This window comes from Apaloderma vittatum, unplaced genomic scaffold (assembly GCF_000703405.1).
Source record: "Apaloderma vittatum isolate BGI_N311 unplaced genomic scaffold, ASM70340v1 scaffold34788, whole genome shotgun sequence".
Classification (NCBI taxonomy): Eukaryota; Metazoa; Chordata; class Aves; order Trogoniformes; family Trogonidae; genus Apaloderma; species Apaloderma vittatum.
The window spans coordinates 88,333-105,966 of NW_009730828.1; the positions used below are offsets into that span (position 1 = coordinate 88,333).

Here is a 17,634-nt window from a genome sequence, read left to right on the forward strand (position 1 = left end):
CGAACATCCAAATCCCATCTACCCTATTTATTATCATATAAGGTAGGTCTAAATACTTATTTTTAGTTTTTTTCAGATCAAAACTGCTATCCAGTAGAGATGGAAATGTTTTAATTTCAGCAGAAACGTAAGATTTGGAGTGTTGGGGGGACTCCCTTTGAGTTTTTTTTTTATTTTGGCAAAACTAATAAGTAAGAAATTTCTAGTTCAGATGCTGTAAATGCCCATCTTTTAAAATATCAATGAATTACACTTATTTTTATACTCCCTATTTGTATTAATATTTGCTTTCTGTATCATCAGAACAAATTTTCAGACATTAAAAATTGAGTCTTTTGAGTTTATCAAGATGAAAGACTTAACTCACGCGATACTGACACAGTTGAGAATTTGAAGTGGTTCTCTGAATTTGGAACTAATGCATTGTTTTCAGATGCCAGCTACTTCTACACACAAAAAAGATCTTTAGACCTACTCTGCTGATCATCCTTTAAGAAGTCAGGAGTTTTGCTTTCCACACCTCATTCAACGAACAGAAGGAAAGCAAATGCTTTAGTGAAAACAAATCTTTTTCTTTTTGTAACACAGTCCAATGGAAATATCTAAATATCTAAAGCTAAACATCTTTATCAACAACAGAAATTCCAGACTGAAAAAACTGTGATAGCTCACTTCAACTATTTTTCTATCAGTTAATGACTTTACACTAGCGTCAGCACAGCTTTCACCTCTTGTATTCTACACTAATTTATGTTTTCCAGTCTTCTACAGCTCTGAGTCATATATAAACAAAAACTCTTCCCGTTCTGTCCATGAATATTATTTCCTCAGCTTTTAAAATTTATTCTACAAAGAAATGTTTCCTTGTATTTACATCAGCTAAGTCTAAACTTCTAGCCTAAGCTTCAGATGATAAACTGTGATCTTGCCCTTGACTGATGTGCTCAGTAAGTACAATGTGACCAAGGCTTTTCTGCATGAAAATATTTGAAAGGCCAAACAAAGCTCAAAAGCCAACCTCTTGTCTAAGAGCTCCAAAGATAAAATGCAGAAGCAAATAGTAATAATAAAAAGGATTCAGGAACAGTCAGCAAAGCTCAATTTTGTCATTTCATTAGTGTGCTAAAAATGAAAAATTGTATTGATTAACATATTAGTCAGCACTGCAATTCCTATATGAATTATATTTTTTCACATTACATTAGTAGAAAATGTAATTTATTACAAAAGTGAGGCCACCCTTGAAACATGACTAATTTTCTTAGTTCTAGCTTGCATCTGCTGTTATTCTTTGGCATTGGGAAGGCTGCTAAGTACCTTTGTGTGTATAATGCAGCCACAGCATTCAAAAAGTGCTCAGAACAAAAGCCATTACCTTTTAAACAAAATCAGTTATTAAGTTCATCTTCAAAATAAATACAATTTAATTGATTAATTAGCAGTTTCTATAGATATGTCAATTTCCTTTTTGAAAAAATGCATCAGTTCTGAAAGAACTTAATTTCACAGAAACACAGCTTAGTATGTTCTAGCTAACAAAAATTACTCCTGCTAAGACCACAAAACCACAGAGGAAAGGTGCTTAATATAGGTGTTTCACACTGTTGACATACTACGTATTTTGAAATTCCATTATTTGCCTAATTTATTTTAAATCAGTAAAATAAATTCTGTGAACAAGCATGTAATACAGTAACACAGAAGCAAATAGTACTCCAGTATTGATTACATACACCCCTTCTTTAAAACTAGACTTCCTCAACCATTTCAACCTCAAAGTAAAAGACCAAGAAAAGAAAATATCATCACTGATACCTAACACCTTTCCTAAAATAACAAAAGTATTGAGATAGCACAAAGGTAAATTACAAAGGCTGGGTGAATGTGTCTTTCAGGAAATGAAAACGTCCATTAATGGTCATTTTGCATGCAATACACACAGCTGTTTCAGACATGCTTGTTAAAAATTTCACAACTGTGAACATTCTTCAGAAAGCAGGAGTAAAGATTTCTAACTGCATGTTAATGTACGCCCAGTAATCACAGAGTAACTGGGGCTGGAAAGGGCCTCTGCAGGTCATCTAGTCCAACCTCCTGCTAAAAGCAGGTCTAATCAGATCAGGCTGCCCAGAGCTGTGTCCAGCTAAATCTTGAACATCTCCAGAAACAGAGATTCCACAGCCTCTCTGGGCAACCTCGACCAGTACTTGACCAAAATTTCCTTACGTGTACAGTCAGGCATATCCTGAAAATGCAAATAGTTTATGTGTTAATTAATCAGATAGCATATGTGCTGTTAATACTACTAAAAGTGAGTGCTGGCGATGCACGCCAATTAGAAAAAGCAGTTTCCATTAGTTCTCAATTCTGCTCACCACCCATTGGGTTTGCACAGGGGATCCAAGTTTAGCAAATAAGCCAAACCCACACTTTCAACACAACCATCAGGAAAGAGCAAAGACAAAATGCAGCAAAATTGTATTTGAAAAAGGACCTTCAATATTTATCTAAAGAGTTATAGTCCGCAGTAAATCGCAAAAAGATGACCTCTTACTGTATTACCCATTTCATTTATGTGTCTTACCGGTCTTTCATGTTCAAGGATTGATGACTTTCCCGGCTCGTATTCAAAAATACTTCTTGGTTCAGAACGGAACTTGCGGGTATCTACCTTTCTGTCAGGGGGATCCCAGTCATTTCTAAAGAAGAAACACAACCAATTGAGTTAATTTACTGGCATTGCCATCTGCTTTGCAGCTCTGTGCAAGAGAAATACACAAATCTAAAATAATTTCAGCATGGTTTCTTTCCAGGTTTTTTTGTGCAATGTCAGGCCTCTATCTCCATGTGTTAACCACTGTACCTTCTTAACCTGTTTACAGCACACACACTCAGTACAGCAGGAAATACACTGTGGACATCCAGCCTACGCAATCACTCATACTTTTGTTATAACTAGATGACCTGTTTAAAAACCTGTTTTTCAACTGAAGACCATTTTAAAAACTTCCCTGATGTACCGTGTCAAAATACCATGACACATCTTCTCAAACAACAAATTTACTAAATGTATTTTAGGCTTTATAGTAATATAGGCAAGTGGTAGACACTTTTGTCATCATGCAATAGGACAGTAAGTCCAAGTTGCAAAATCTTCGGAGACAAAAATCAAATTATTTTAAAAGATAGTGTGAAAATCTAATAGATGCTCTTTATCCTGATCTGCAGTAGAACTGCTCCTGGAAGTATAATGTTTCCTTGCAAATTTGATTAGAAGAACAAGAATCTGGCAGTTGGCTTTGGGAAAATGTATCAGTTTTCTCTAGAATTATAAATTTGCTTTCAATTTAATAGTGCAATGGGAAGAATAAAAAGTAGCCCCTAATAGTATATTTTTCAGTAATTTATTTACCATATTATATTAATACCTACCTACATTTTACTGCATTTTGGGGTGATAGTTTGCTACTTACTATCACAGTGAGAGCTGCCTTTTCATGGCAGTTTTTGTAGTCACTACCTACACTTGGAAAACTGTAGGTCACACATCTTTTTATTTTGCTTTGTGTAAAGCAACCCACTAATAACTCAGAATGGGGGAAAGGAAAGGGAAATTTCTGTCAGCTATTGTCTATATTTACAATAAGTAAGAGCATACCCTGAATAAATTCTGCCAGTTCTATCAGCCTTTCTGATGTGACTTGGTTTGATGTGACCTGACATAATAAGGCACATGTCATGTGCCTTAAAAAAATCTATGGGGTAGCTTTTGTTTACAGTATGTTTGTGAATGCAATTTCTGGGACACAGATACCTCTATTTATAAAATGCCCTACATTTCAAGAGAAGCAGTTCTACATGGCTCTATTATTTAATTTCACTGAGAAAAAAATTAATTTCAGAGCAGAAAACCTTTTATTTTTTTTTTCTGAGAATGAACAGGAAAAATGGAATTGTTCTGATCAAGTTGCATTATACTACAAGAAGAAATTATACTACTGAAGAAAAATATTCCTGAAGAAAAAAGGATGTTGCTGAAATTCTGATTCACACTCGGTTCTCTTAATTTACAGCATTTAGCCCATAATCCCTTATGGACTATATTTTTGAGCCCAACTGTTAATGCAAATCATATCTTGACTCCCAGCTATGAAACTGTGATACATGTGGACCTAAGCCTCTTATGTGAGATTCTAAATACTCAGGCTTCATAGGCAATTAAAAGAATCTCCCAATGGCAGGAAAAGATTGACGAGCTATAGCTGTCAGCAGCAGGCAAAGCATAACTAACGTGTTTGGCATCCCCTGGCCTGGGAACACAGATTTCCACTGCCTGTCTTATCATGCAGGAAATTGAAAGGAGAGTGCTGAAGCAGTCATTTTCAAGCTTGACAAAAGGAACTGTAACAGGCCTCAGTTTCTGTGACCAAGGCATTTGGCTGAGCATGGGATGATGACTCACATATCTTCAGAGATCAAAGCTAAGCAGATCCACATTTTGGTGCCTTGCTAACAAATCTACACTTCTGTATGGCCTGCTAACAAAATTCAAGCATCAACATCTTTGGGAGGTAGCCCAGCTCTAACCCCTAGCGTCTCCTCTTGACGACCTCCGCTTAGGAACAGGAGTAGCTGAAATCAGTAACCATCAAGCAATCTCATTTTTCTCTCCCATGTGTGTCTGGTGGATTATCTTTTGGATTGCTACCACCTTAAAATTTTCAAAAGCCATAGCCGTAGTCCTAATCTTAAGCACTTAATGTGGTCTTTTCTCATAACATTTTATTCAAACTGAAAATTACTTTGAACTGTTTAATCTAATTTCTACATTATAAAAATGTCTACAACATCCAACTTGACAAAAATGGGCAAATTCTGTTTTCCTGCTTGAGTGTAACCAAGAGAGGTGGGCTTGTAGCCACAAATGGAACAAAATTTGACCGTTCCCATATATAAAATACATATATATGCACATATGAGTGTGTAATAACATAATATTATATTAACATGAAGTATTCATGAATGTAAACACTAAAGAAAAAGCATTTTGCTTGAGCTAGTAACTACAGATAGGTTAAAGAGCCTACAGTGTTTGTGTGTGGGGCACTTTGCAAGGTTTTATCAGAAGGTAAGCAGGCTGGACTCTACCCACTGGGATCTGGTCTCGTGCAGCAAGTTTGAAGCTGGAATCCCACAAGAAATCTGAAATGTCTTTTAATCTGTAAACACCTTCTCGGTCTACCAAAATGGAGACTGAAATAATGGTGATATAAGGCACTTCTGAGCTCTGGGGAAACGTGGGTTGACTGCTAAACTCTTACAGTTTTGCTTTTGCTTGAATTTCAATTTACAACATCTTTTAGTTCCTTTCTCTTTGCTATTGGATAAATAGCATTTCCTACTTAGAGATTAACTATTCAAGACAGCTGCTAGAGCATGCATTGTTCTGAAACACAACAAGCAGGACAATCCTCACTAATGAGAATGAGAATCTTAAATGCTCACGGTGGTATCATTTGTAAGAATAAGCACTTCTTTAGCATGTTGAAGAAATGGCAGTAGCACACTACTGATGCTTATCCCTCATTACCTGACTGGCCTTTGAATAAAGCCCTTGAAATCACACTATCCAGTAGCAGCTATTTTATCCTTTGTGATATCCAGTAACTGGATTGCCGCACATAACAAACCCATTTTTAAAAAATATGCTAACTTACTTTTCTGGTATACACCTCTCCCTCATACGATGTGGTGGTACTGGAGGTGGTACATGTGGTGGTGGTAATGGGGATGAGACCTTAAAGGCATCGGAGCTACTGTCAGAAGCACTTTTAGACAATGGTCTGTACGTCTGCGTCTTTGCAGCCGGGTGTGCCTGAGCAGAGAAGGATGGACTGTAGCTACCTAGCAAAAAACAAAACCAGGAACAGCCTTAGTTTTAATAACACACAGCACAGAATGCTGTAAGAACCCACAGACTCAAAAAAGCTGCAAGATTATAAAAATGTGTAAATGCATTTTCAAAAGTACATTGCTGTAGACTATGTAGATCATTAGAATACCTCTCATATATTTCTGTATAAAACTACAAACACACAGATAAAGTGCAGTATTGTTAAAGTAAATTAATGATTACTTTGGAGGGGGGGAGGAGAAGTTAACGTCTGTATATGTCCATCAGAGCTGTTAATGACAGCTTGTAATTAATCCCCAAGCTCATCCTGCCTCTCAGTTGTTCAGTGTTCAGAACGAAGAGAAGAGGCAGGAAATACATGGCTTTTTTGCTGTTAGTCTGGCACAACTAGACAATAGCGTAACTTGAAGAGGATCACAAGAGTTCAAAAAAATCTCCAACAAATGACCCACAACAAATACTCTCCAACAGGCAGTATGAGAGTATGCTGAATGCAACAAACACTCCAGTGGAAGAATTATGAATGTAGTTTTTGCACAAGGCACTATGTTTGTTTGCATTTATAGCCACACTTCCATTTTTGTAAATGATTTCACTACATGGTTATAATCTCCTGAAAGACACAAAAAATACGTATCTGAGATGAATATGTCTTTCTTGCAGCTCAATAATGTCAACACCAGTGCCTACAGCAAAAATGAACAAGATCATAAAACACAATCATCTTTATTAGGCACTCTTACTGCATAATTTAAATGGTGCTTTAAGTACAACCGTTTTGTCTTTCCATGTTACCAACTACCACTTGTACTTTCACACAGAAGTTCCTTTTCATTTTGATAAGGAAGGGCTGCATTACTCACAAGCACTAGTGAAAATAAAAGCAATGTAATCAAGAAACTACAGTATTACAGTTTGTCCCATCTGCAGTAAGAGGCCCACAGCTGCAATTCCCTACTGTGGTAAGAATGAATCACAAATTAAACATTGTTTCACTTGGGGGAAAAAGGGCATGAAAAAACACCGAGATCCAACAACACGATAAAAAGTGTTTATATAAGCAAGCATGAAATGTTAACTATCCGTGTTACTTGCTGACATTAGCAAAAGACTCGTTTTGAAGTGAGGGAATAATTCCTACCAGTACTGTATGCATATGCGGAATTATACATGTCTGTGTCGTCATCTACAAAAAGAAATATACATGTTACAGTGGTGCAATACCTGCCAATTTGTCACAGCAACACAGCTTTGTTTTCACAAATACAAACACAAGATTGGTAGGCAATCAAGTGCTGTATTTCTTTTCCTCATCTCATAGGTGTTTTCTGAAGACTCCCTCTTCCCATTATACTTACCATAGGCTATTTTTTACCAGTTTATGGGGAAAACATTATCTTCTGGTCACGTCACCCATATTGTGTACCTACTGGTTAGCATCAAATTGCAAATCAAAGCTTTTTGTATGTTCTTCTCCCTTCCCCAAGCTCAATTTCTTTTTGTTAGCTCTCTTCTGCTAGAGACTATTAAGTTGTTGCACCTATCACAAAAAGCAACCTCAAATATCTACCATGTGACTAGTTGAGTGTTCAAAATAGATATTGTAAGCCAAAATCTTCTTGCTTACATTTTTTGTTCTCCCACTAACATTCTGTGTGACCATACTGCAGACAAGCTCTACCTCAGAGGAACAGGTGTAACAAGCATAATTGCCATTTGTACAGTTTCTTGACGTCTTTGGTGACAACCATGATAAAGGACGTTAATTCTAAAACTAGTACTGTCACTAAAGCTCCATTTCAGCAAAACCAGGTAAGACATTCTATGAAAACAATGCTACTCAGTCAGAAAGTCTATCCTCAAAAAAGCCTGTTTACTAGCCTATGCGGTTCTGACACATGAGGTCTCCAAAAGAAAGCTGGTATGGCAGGAGATTTACAGGGGCCAATTTCCAATCCCTCAAACTGGAGATAAGGATCATGTTGCTGAGCTCCCAGTAACAGAATCATACTGGTTGCTTACCTATCCTAATCACTTTAATTTTTATTTAGTTTTAGTAATAAAATAAACCCATTAGAAATTTTCAGTCTTAAGCAGAGATAGTAAAAATTATCACCCGATTTACCCATTTGATTTGATTCATTATCTGACACTTGGTGAACACCTGTATTTTCACAAAGCAGACAATCGAAATGCAGAAAAATGCGTTTTCAATACCACTGAGAAGCACCCAGCCAAGACAAAAGCTTACTTACCAGGCCTATGGACCATATGGATTTGCTTGAACATTGTCTTGTACCAATCCTTCGGCCTGTCAACTGTCTAAATAAAATACAGTTTTAACAATTAACAAAAAAAAACCCCAAAAATCTGCATGTACAGATCTGATCAGATATTTAATATTATTCTGGACACAAAGTCTATTATGTTTTGTCCCCCATTTAATATAATAATTTTAATGCTGTATATATATATCAAATGGTGTATTTGTGCTTTTCATCTAGGAATTCCTGTAACAAGTTCTGGAAGACACTGAAGACTGAGTTGGTTTTGGACTCTGATCTTGGAGCCCACAATGGTTAGGAACATAGGAATTAGTGCCAGATCAAGAGTTTATGTTCTTAGTGCCCTATATTTGACAACAATGAATGCCCGATACTTTACAGGAAAATACAAACACCTCTGCAATTACCGTTACAAGCATGTAAGAGGAGCTTCTTTTGAACTTCTGGCAATTTCTAACTTATCTTCAAAATGTAATTATTAAATAATGTGGAAAAACTTTAGAATACTACTGAGAAAAAAATTAAGACAACATGGTAATTAAGAGTTAATGTTTGGATTGTAAACAAACAAACAGTATTTCCTTTTATCAGTTCTAAATTCTCTTTCCAAGCAACTTGATTTTAACTTTTCTATTTTGAGAAAAGTGAATACAATATACTTTTTGATAAGCACTCATTAAATTATATTTATCCTTTTGTAAACTAAGCAATCCCAAAGCTCCCAAACTCTCCTCATATCAATATTTGCGCAGGCTTCTAATTATTTGTGTCTCTTACTCTTCTGCATTTTCTCTTTTGCCGCATTTTTTTTTTTTTTGAGATGGGATAGTAATATTTTAGAAAAGGAGGTAACAGAAAGGCAAACACATTTCCAGTATTACTCTTCTTAGGTCCTAAAACTTTATTTTTTTTCCCCAGTAGTCAAAAAAGCAAAAGTTTTAATGCAGATGCACAAAATCATCTTCAAATCTCATGGTGCACTGGGATAATTCAGAAGACCCCACTTGATATGCATTACTTTGATAAGACTAAATCTGCACTCACTCTGCCCACTCCCCTTTACCATGAAAAGTCAAAATCCACAAATTCTTCTCCATAAAATAACCGACAGACCTGAGTTTTTTCACCTGGCTCCACGCCAGCTCCAGTGAATCACACTTTTGCCCGAAATACTTGTTACAGTTACTGTACATAATTAATGGTTTTTCTTAACAGTGATCTCTTACTACAAGGGTCTAAAAACAAAATGCTCACATATTTTGAAGAACCAATATGAATTCTCGTAAAATTGCTACTAAATGACATTTTTTTAAAAGAAGGTCTGAATGAATTCATGCTGATGGACATAAGCTCCATGGTTCTTTTTCATTTCTCACAGCACTACAAACCCATGATACTGCGACTGCCTCTCTGATTGTATTGGGCCAAAAAGGGTCTTCCAGAAGAGCTTGCATCAGTAACAGGCGAGCAGATTGGAAACAGTGCATACATATTACTGCTATGACCCCACTGTTTGTTAAGGGACAAAGGTGCATAAATATCTCTCTTTGGTGGAACTTCCTTATCAGTCAGGTCCTCCACAAATCAACAGGAGGCTTCCAAACAGAGGTCAGGTACTGAGAAGCTTCTACGTGATCAGAGAAGGTGTTCTCCCAACTTCTTTCTGAACACCTGAACCTTTTTCTCTTGTCATCTCCCCCTCAACCCACCCTGGGGTTTAAAAGTCTGAGCCAATAATTTGGCTTTTTATTAATATCCAGATAGGATTAAGTTAAGGAATAGAATAAATTAATTTCAAAATATTTTTTCTCAATTTATATTAACTAATCTCACACACCAACATGTTTGAGGAATTAGCAGTATCCACAACATATCAAGCTATTCAGATGCCATCTTGCTTTGCATACATTATAATTGTTGCAATTAAATGTTAGAACATGATACCATCATACGTGAATGAACAATCAGCCAAACAGTGTGAAGAGGAGGACGTAAGAAATATCTGCAGTTGGTACTTAGGGGAGTCCATAATTGTTGCAATATTCTAATAATCCATCAGAAAGTATGCAATTATTGGAGCTATTTATGACTTTCAGTGGATGTTCTGTGTTTTTTTTTTTCCTATCTGAAATATTACATCACTAAGTATGGCAAAGAAATCTAGTGAGACTTGATTTTTTTTTTTATTCTTAGTAAATAGAGGCCTTTTCAGACTACATATTAATTTTGATAGCTAGACATGAAGCAATCATTTTGGAGACTAAAATATAGTGCAGTCATCCCACCTTCCATGACCCTGTTTCTTTCCGTAGGATCCTATCTGTGGTAAGCTCTGGTGGTACCATTTGACCGAATGCTTTTCTGAGTGAACAGCATTTTACCCTCTGTTTTCCAAAGACTTAATTTTTACTGCCTTGGAACTTCACCATCTCTGGGGCAGGGCTTGGCACAGTGGCAGAACTTAACAATGACCTGGATTTTCAGGCTTCAGAATTGCACTTCCCAGAGCTGGCAGGAGATCAAGGGGTATGGAAGGAACATGCTAACGTGGGTTGGAGGCTCTGAGAGAAGGGAAAGCTTTACAGGATCCTTCCCCTCTCAGCAGCTCTGGACAGAGAGGGTTTGCAGGAATAGAAAGAGAACATCACCACTCTGCTTTCCTTGGCTAAACAGCTGTCACAAACATGCTGTGAGCATAACGACAGACTTGGGAGGACAGAATCACATTGAAAAATGTTTCTACTCCTGAAAAGCACTCCAGATCTGAAATACATATACTTCCAAGTTCTTATTTACAAAGTTACCTTTGAATAAACATACTGTTTTGGAACAGCCTGTATGTTACCCATTGCACACGAATCTGTATTTACTGCTTTTTTGAAAACACTGTTGCAATGTTCGTTAAGATGGAAGAGTAAGAAACCTTTTAACTTTGCATACAATGACAAACTCGGCTAATCTGAAAACTTTTTTCCTCTCTCCAGATGGAGCGAGGCTGACATTTCTGAGAGAAGATGTCTATTCTGATTGCTCTCCAACAAGAATGAACAAGTGATAGATCCCACCTTCTACTATTCACATGAAACACAGTTATAGCACTTTGGCATGTTTCTGCAGAATACTGCATTTCTGAGATGTGTCAAGGTGCAGCATATATATATACAGCAGCATATATACTTGCTGACAAGTATACCACATCTATTCTTACACGACTAGGGTACACGGCGCTCAAACATGCTCACCGCACATTTCAAGTACATTCTCAAATGACTGCCTTGAAAATGGTCTCACTTCCAGCTAAGTCCTAAGGAAGTAGAATAAGGATACAGAGTGGCACACGAGATGCATGCTCACACTCATGTAACCTTTTAACATATTCTCTCATTGTGAGAATAATTTCTCTAATACTACGTATACAAGCTAGAATTTGAAATTGAAACATAATGAAGGCCAGAGCAAAACCAGCTGAAAACTGTCCTAATTCAAATTACGTTACGTTTTTAGGAGAAAACCTGAGAGACTCTGACAATCCAAAAGTTAAATATAGGCTGGCAGATTGCCAGCTCTGTTAAGCATACTCGAGGGGGATTTCTGTTATAATCTTACATAATTGATACACACCCTTTTAGATCAATCTGATGTTAAAAAAAGAACAAAAATAATTACTTTATCCGACATAAAGCATAAGGACATATTTACTTAATAAGTGGTAAGAAACTAGAGCATATTTGTAAAGAAATTTCTTCAGTTTTAAAAGATTTGGATCGTATTACTTTTTACATCTAAAATAAAGACACATCAGAGTTTCTGTCGTTCTTATAAAAAATGTCACCATCTTACCACTTATTCAGAATTTTTCCTATTGCTTTTCTCTCCATCAGTTCCTGATTTCCCCCCTTATTTTTCAATCCGCTGAAGCAGTTCTTGGCAATGCAACCCAGCCTAAGCTTATCTTGCCAAACACAGCCCCATATGTCAGTATTGGCGGAGAGGATACATCCAACAGCTACACCTTTGGACCTCACAAAGACTTCACCTGCAAGGGCTCTGCCGCTTTCATCCTGGCTCCCACTCTTCTTACTCTTTTCTCCGTCTAGCAGAGCACTTCTCCGGCTCGGCAGGCCAGTAAGCACAGTAAGCTGCCACTGTGCTCTCTGGACCAGCCAGAAGAGGCTGCCCTGACAGCAGAGTGGAAAGAATGCTTCAGCGTAGTGAAAACAAAACTCTTCAGTTCGACATCCTGGGACCACTCACGCAGCGACTGGTGGCAGATGATCAAAATTGGGCTAGTCACAATGAAAGGGCTTCCACGCTATTCGTTTACATGTCATTCAAGGGCACAATGATTATATATTGCACTCCCACAAAAATGCCAGTCGCTTATGATTATTATCAGAACACAACTATTCTTTTCTACACTGCCCCAATGATATGAGAACCATTGTCCCAAAAAATAGGGAATCATGATATTTATATATATACACATAAACATATATATGTATACTTGCATGCACAAATATATATATATTATGCGTAAACTTTATTTAGAAATAACAGAACATGCAATTACTGTGCATTTCTGAAAGGCAAGAACTACAAGAGAAGCAAGAAAGAGAGACAAAATTTTGGCTACTTCTAATTAAAACTAGAAACATGAGGTTGCCCAATTATGCTCCCATCAGCATTCTCATTTTCCGTCAACACACAATATCATATTCATGAGCTCGCTGATTACGCACACTGTATTCCAATTATATAAGACTAGAAGAATGTGAAAAACCCATTACCAACAATCAATTCATTGTATGAGTTCATACACAGATTCTCCAGAATTTCCTACCGTTCTAATTGCTGTGGGGATTCCAGATTCATCTACCGGGCCAATCCCTGCATAATGTGGAGCTTTAATGACTGTAATTTTTTTTTCTTCTTCTGAGGACCTACAGATTGGTATTGTACTGCTGGTGGTGCTGCTGCCAATAGTCTGAACATGCTGGGAGTATGCCTCTGTGGACTCTGTAAAGATAACACGACAGAATATTGTGTAATGATACAAGAATCATACTTAGCATTTATAACATGCTTCCCCATCTCACTATGCTGTACAAAGACTGACAATAATCTTAACCACATGCACATACAACACTCAAAAAACCATCATCTGAACTGGCCTTTGCCCTACTTAATATTATGTTAACAGAATTATAAACTTATTTAAGGACCAGACAGGGTATTCAGCTCAGATCTTCTTAGATTAAAAGTACTTTTTCACAGCACCTTGCTCACAGAAAAAAACCAAATCACCAACAAAAAACCCCACAAACCCAGCAAAACCCACTGAGAATAAATAGTGGCAGCATCCTTTCCCCTATAAATCACATTCTTGCACCTTTCCTATCAATTTCTTGAAACTTGTGATATAACTTCAAAACTCCACCTCCAGTTTAGCAAACTATAGAAAATTGTTCTCTAAGTAATGCACCAGATTTTAAACAGCCCTCCACAAAAAACTTGTGATATGTTTAGAAAAACTAAGTTTTCATGTGTTAATATTTTTAAGGAACAAATTCAGACATACAGTTTTCATCCCTTTGATTTATGTTTGAGTGTCTCTACATAAAATCCTCAGTAACTTGGCAGCTGTAGAGCAGGGTGATGATGTACCTACAAAGCTTTAGGTGAGCTGTGCAGGCTGCCACTGGTTTGTGGTAACTTGCAATATTTTTACCTCTGTGCTCCAAACCTTCCTTTTATAATTAATGCAATTCATACATCACTATTACCATTTTCCTCTAAAATTCAAGTTAATTTGTTTAACAAAAACCACCCCACTGTTGGTATGTGTCATGAAAATCTGTACAGCTGCAGATGACATACTTCGTTCCTGTACGGAGGAAAACGAGCCCTACTCCTTCAGGCAGCACGCTTCAGTGAGTTTGTGGGCTGCTATGACAAAGCATCTTTTTTTACAAGCGCAGATACAGTATTGTGAGACATTTCCACTGCAGAATAAATGAATGTAGGGAGTAGAAATAAATATTCTAGCACTCCTGGTGAAGATTTACAATTGCCTTTCATGTGACATTAACATCTATTAATTCTTCTGAAGCAAAATATTTGAACTGTAATATAAATCAGAGAAAGGAGCTCTAGGAACTGAAAGCTCTAATGTTGATTTTAATATTTCTGTTCACTTCCACTGAAAAGATCTTTGGCATGGCTGTTCCAGTTGTTTACTCAAGTCTGAAATCTTGTAAATAATCCACCGCTACACATATATGGTGAGGGGCAACTCCGTGTGGCAAACGTCTGAATATTTGGGCCTTTTTCCCAAAATGCATGATGTTAAATTTAGAAAACATTTTGGATTTGATTCTTCATTCTTCATAGGCCTCAAACTGAGGCCACCAGTGGGACTTTTACATGAGTAAGGAGAATTAAATCAGGCTGTTACTGTTGAACACAGAACTTCAGCATCATAAGAGTAAAGGTCATGGGAAAACACTTTACTTATTTCAGGGATATCCAAAACATAATTTATAGGCCTTTAGACCAGCCACCTGGAAGCAAACAAAGAATCTAGAATTCTGTAATGTCGAGAAAACCATGTATATACTTTTTGTACTTATTGCTATGATGGAGACAGCAGCATTTGTCTAAGCTGTAAGTTTCAGAGCAGGAACCACCACCTAATTTCCCTTTACCAAAAAAGTAAACTCCAGGATCACATCCAAATTATTTTGCATGCATAGTCTTATCTGAATATGCAAAAAGCACATGGTAGAAAAACAAGAGGCAAATGATTGCTCTGGTAAAACTGGATTATTCTGGAAAAATACCTTTCTAAGGCTGATGGTATGTTTAAAAAAAAAGTAGCAATGCCCTAAAAAAAAAATAATAAAAAAATAGATTGCTATGGCTTTAGCTGTTTAGGTGGCCTCCCTTTGTTGGCAGTATTTCCACCAAAGATTACTGAAGTTGTGACAAAAATCAATGTACAAAGTTGGCCCTTGGTTTCTTAAAGAAGGCAAAATCTGAAGGGACTGCACAGGTTGAGCTATTTTCATATATGCTTGTTCCTTGGTAAAGTTAGTAGAAAGGTGGCAAGAGGTCACTTGTAAGTAATGTAAGTAATAAAACTTTGTAACTCCAGTTCAGGATTACTACTGTATTCAACAATAAATGCCTTTTTTTTTTCATTTACTTCCCAAAGTACATAAATAGGCAATACCTTCACCACAGATGTGAAGCACCCTGCAATTGTTTGTAGCTTTTGTCAGGTGAATTGCGATATGTTGTGTAATGTATAAAGCACACATTCTGTGCGAGGCTTACCCATCATCCTGCCATGCTGCATGATAACAATGTTGGAATTGAGAGAAGCTGGTGGAGGGTAAGCTGAAGAAGGGGAAAAAGGCCTTTGAAAGTGACTCACTGGGCTGGCAGCAGTGCCAGAGTTCCCATTCACTGTGACCTGAGCCTGAGAGAAACAAAACAATATCCCATTAAACTACGCACAAAACCCTCTGACTACCATCCCAAACAGAGAACGACGCAGGACTGTCATCCAACCAACAATTACCAGTTGTCAGGTACCTAGCCAGAACGGCATCTGCATTCACTGAAACACAAAACTCATCACAAGGGGAGCAGAACGTGTTCCTTATGGATCTTGCAACTCCCCTCTTCTCTCCTTGTACCTGCTGTCTGTGAAGCCCACTGAAGGCATGGGAAGGTGACAGAAAAACGACGGCCAAGGCAACGAGGAAGGCACAGACAAGGTCTGCAGAGGTCTGACAGCAATATAAAATGAAGATGGCAGTTAAAGTTCCTCCCATTGTGCAACAAAGGCTGCCTGTCACGGATCATGGACTCCAAGAGACATACGCCCTTAATGCACACACTCGAGCGCTATTGATCTTAATGGGAACTTCTGTGCAGACTGAAGGAAAAAGTCTCATTAAGACTCCCTAAAGGAGTGAGCCAAAGCTTCTTTAAAAAAAAATGGGAGCCAGCTGGAGTGACTATGGGGTGCTCATATGCAATCTATCACAATAAAAATAAATAGCACCAATGAAAAAAACACACAATCACAAAACAAAATAAAATCAGAAAGCTAAGTAAACTGGCAGTATAGGAGGATAACAAGCCATTTAAGACTTTAGTGACAAGAGGTTCTTCTGAAGCAATCTGCTTCTCTGCCCCAGGTGTAGAATCCCTGCATCTGGGCACTAACGCTTTTATGGGAAATACTGCAAGGATCAGAACAGAGATATTGGTAGAGTAGTAAATGAAATAAGGTAATTAGTATTTAAGCATAAAAGGGAGGGAAGTTCTCTGTAACATCACTTCAATGCAGAACTCCTCTGAACAAAATCAGAAGTGCTACAGACTGCTCAACCTCATATAACAAACAAGAAATAAAATATGAAGTAAATGTAAAATATGAGACTATGTGAAACAGCAAAGCGTAAGTGAAAACTATTAAAAGGCATATTATCTTTACATTTTAAAAGGAAATATTTCATGACATCCTGTATACATTTGTATTTGGGATATCATTGATTTGATTTGAAAGTTTTAACGTCTTGGCCTCCAATAGCTAAGAGAGCAAAACAAATTCTGGCTCCTATGCACACATCATGTGAACTCCTAGATGCATTCAGGGGGACCTCATTTTAAGGCTGCCTTTTTCCAGAACAGAGCTGAAAAGTTTCTCTTGCAGTGATGTTTCCATTAAAACTTTTCTTTTTAAATGTTTCCTCTCTTAAAAAAGTCAAGAACCAAAATGTAAACAAAGTTGAACTTGGAGCTGTAAGAATACAAAAGGTCACATGAGGTCAAAGACAGCACTTCAAGAGGTATGAAGCCATGTTTCCAGCGGAGGTTCCTAGATGAGGCCAGCCATCTCTACCCTATTTCAGGGGTTCCCCTGTTCTCTTCTTCTGCCTACTGTCTTTTTGGGAAAGCTTATTTCTAGGGAAGGCCCAGAACCTTACACCTTCCTACTCATTTACTATTACTTTGGTTTCTCTGAAGAGAGGACCAGAACTAACGGGAACTCTTGGTTGACTTCAAAGCTAGTCCTACAAATTTCTGAGATATTTCTGTGATGAACTATACCAAATTGCTGGCAATTAGACAGTAAGGTTTTTACACTAAGTAGTACACAGTACTATGTAAACAGGATTCACCGAAGTAGCTGATGGACATCAGTCCTAAATGCATATGTAGCATGTCCACACATGGCATTTTAGGGTTTGCTTCTGAAGGTTTTAGAGAGGATATCAGCTCAACTATAGTTTCTTAGTTCCAAATGACTTTCTCTTAGAGGAGAGTTCCCATGAAGGCAGCTATTGCATGTGTTTATCTGACACATCTAGCATTGGTGAGAGGGTTAGCTATAAAATGTTCCAAGTTTCAAGGGCCTTCCCT

At 37.4% G+C, this 17,634-nt stretch overlaps 1 protein-coding gene across 1 annotated transcript in view; it reads right to left on the reverse strand.

The window, feature by feature from the left end:
• Positions 1–17,634, reverse strand: part of SORBS1 (sorbin and SH3 domain containing 1) — a 67,327-nt gene that overhangs the window by 38,011 nt on the left and 11,682 nt on the right. Inside the window, exons 3-8 of the mRNA XM_009874933.1 lie at positions 15,535–15,679; positions 13,040–13,215; positions 8,170–8,236; positions 7,056–7,100; positions 5,718–5,904; positions 2,585–2,699 (exon numbers count right to left, since the gene is read on the reverse strand). Coding sequence (XP_009873235.1) covers positions 2,585–2,699; positions 5,718–5,904; positions 7,056–7,100; positions 8,170–8,236; positions 13,040–13,215; positions 15,535–15,679 — 735 coding nt within the window. The remainder of the gene's footprint in view (positions 1–2,584; positions 2,700–5,717; positions 5,905–7,055; positions 7,101–8,169; positions 8,237–13,039; positions 13,216–15,534; positions 15,680–17,634) is intronic.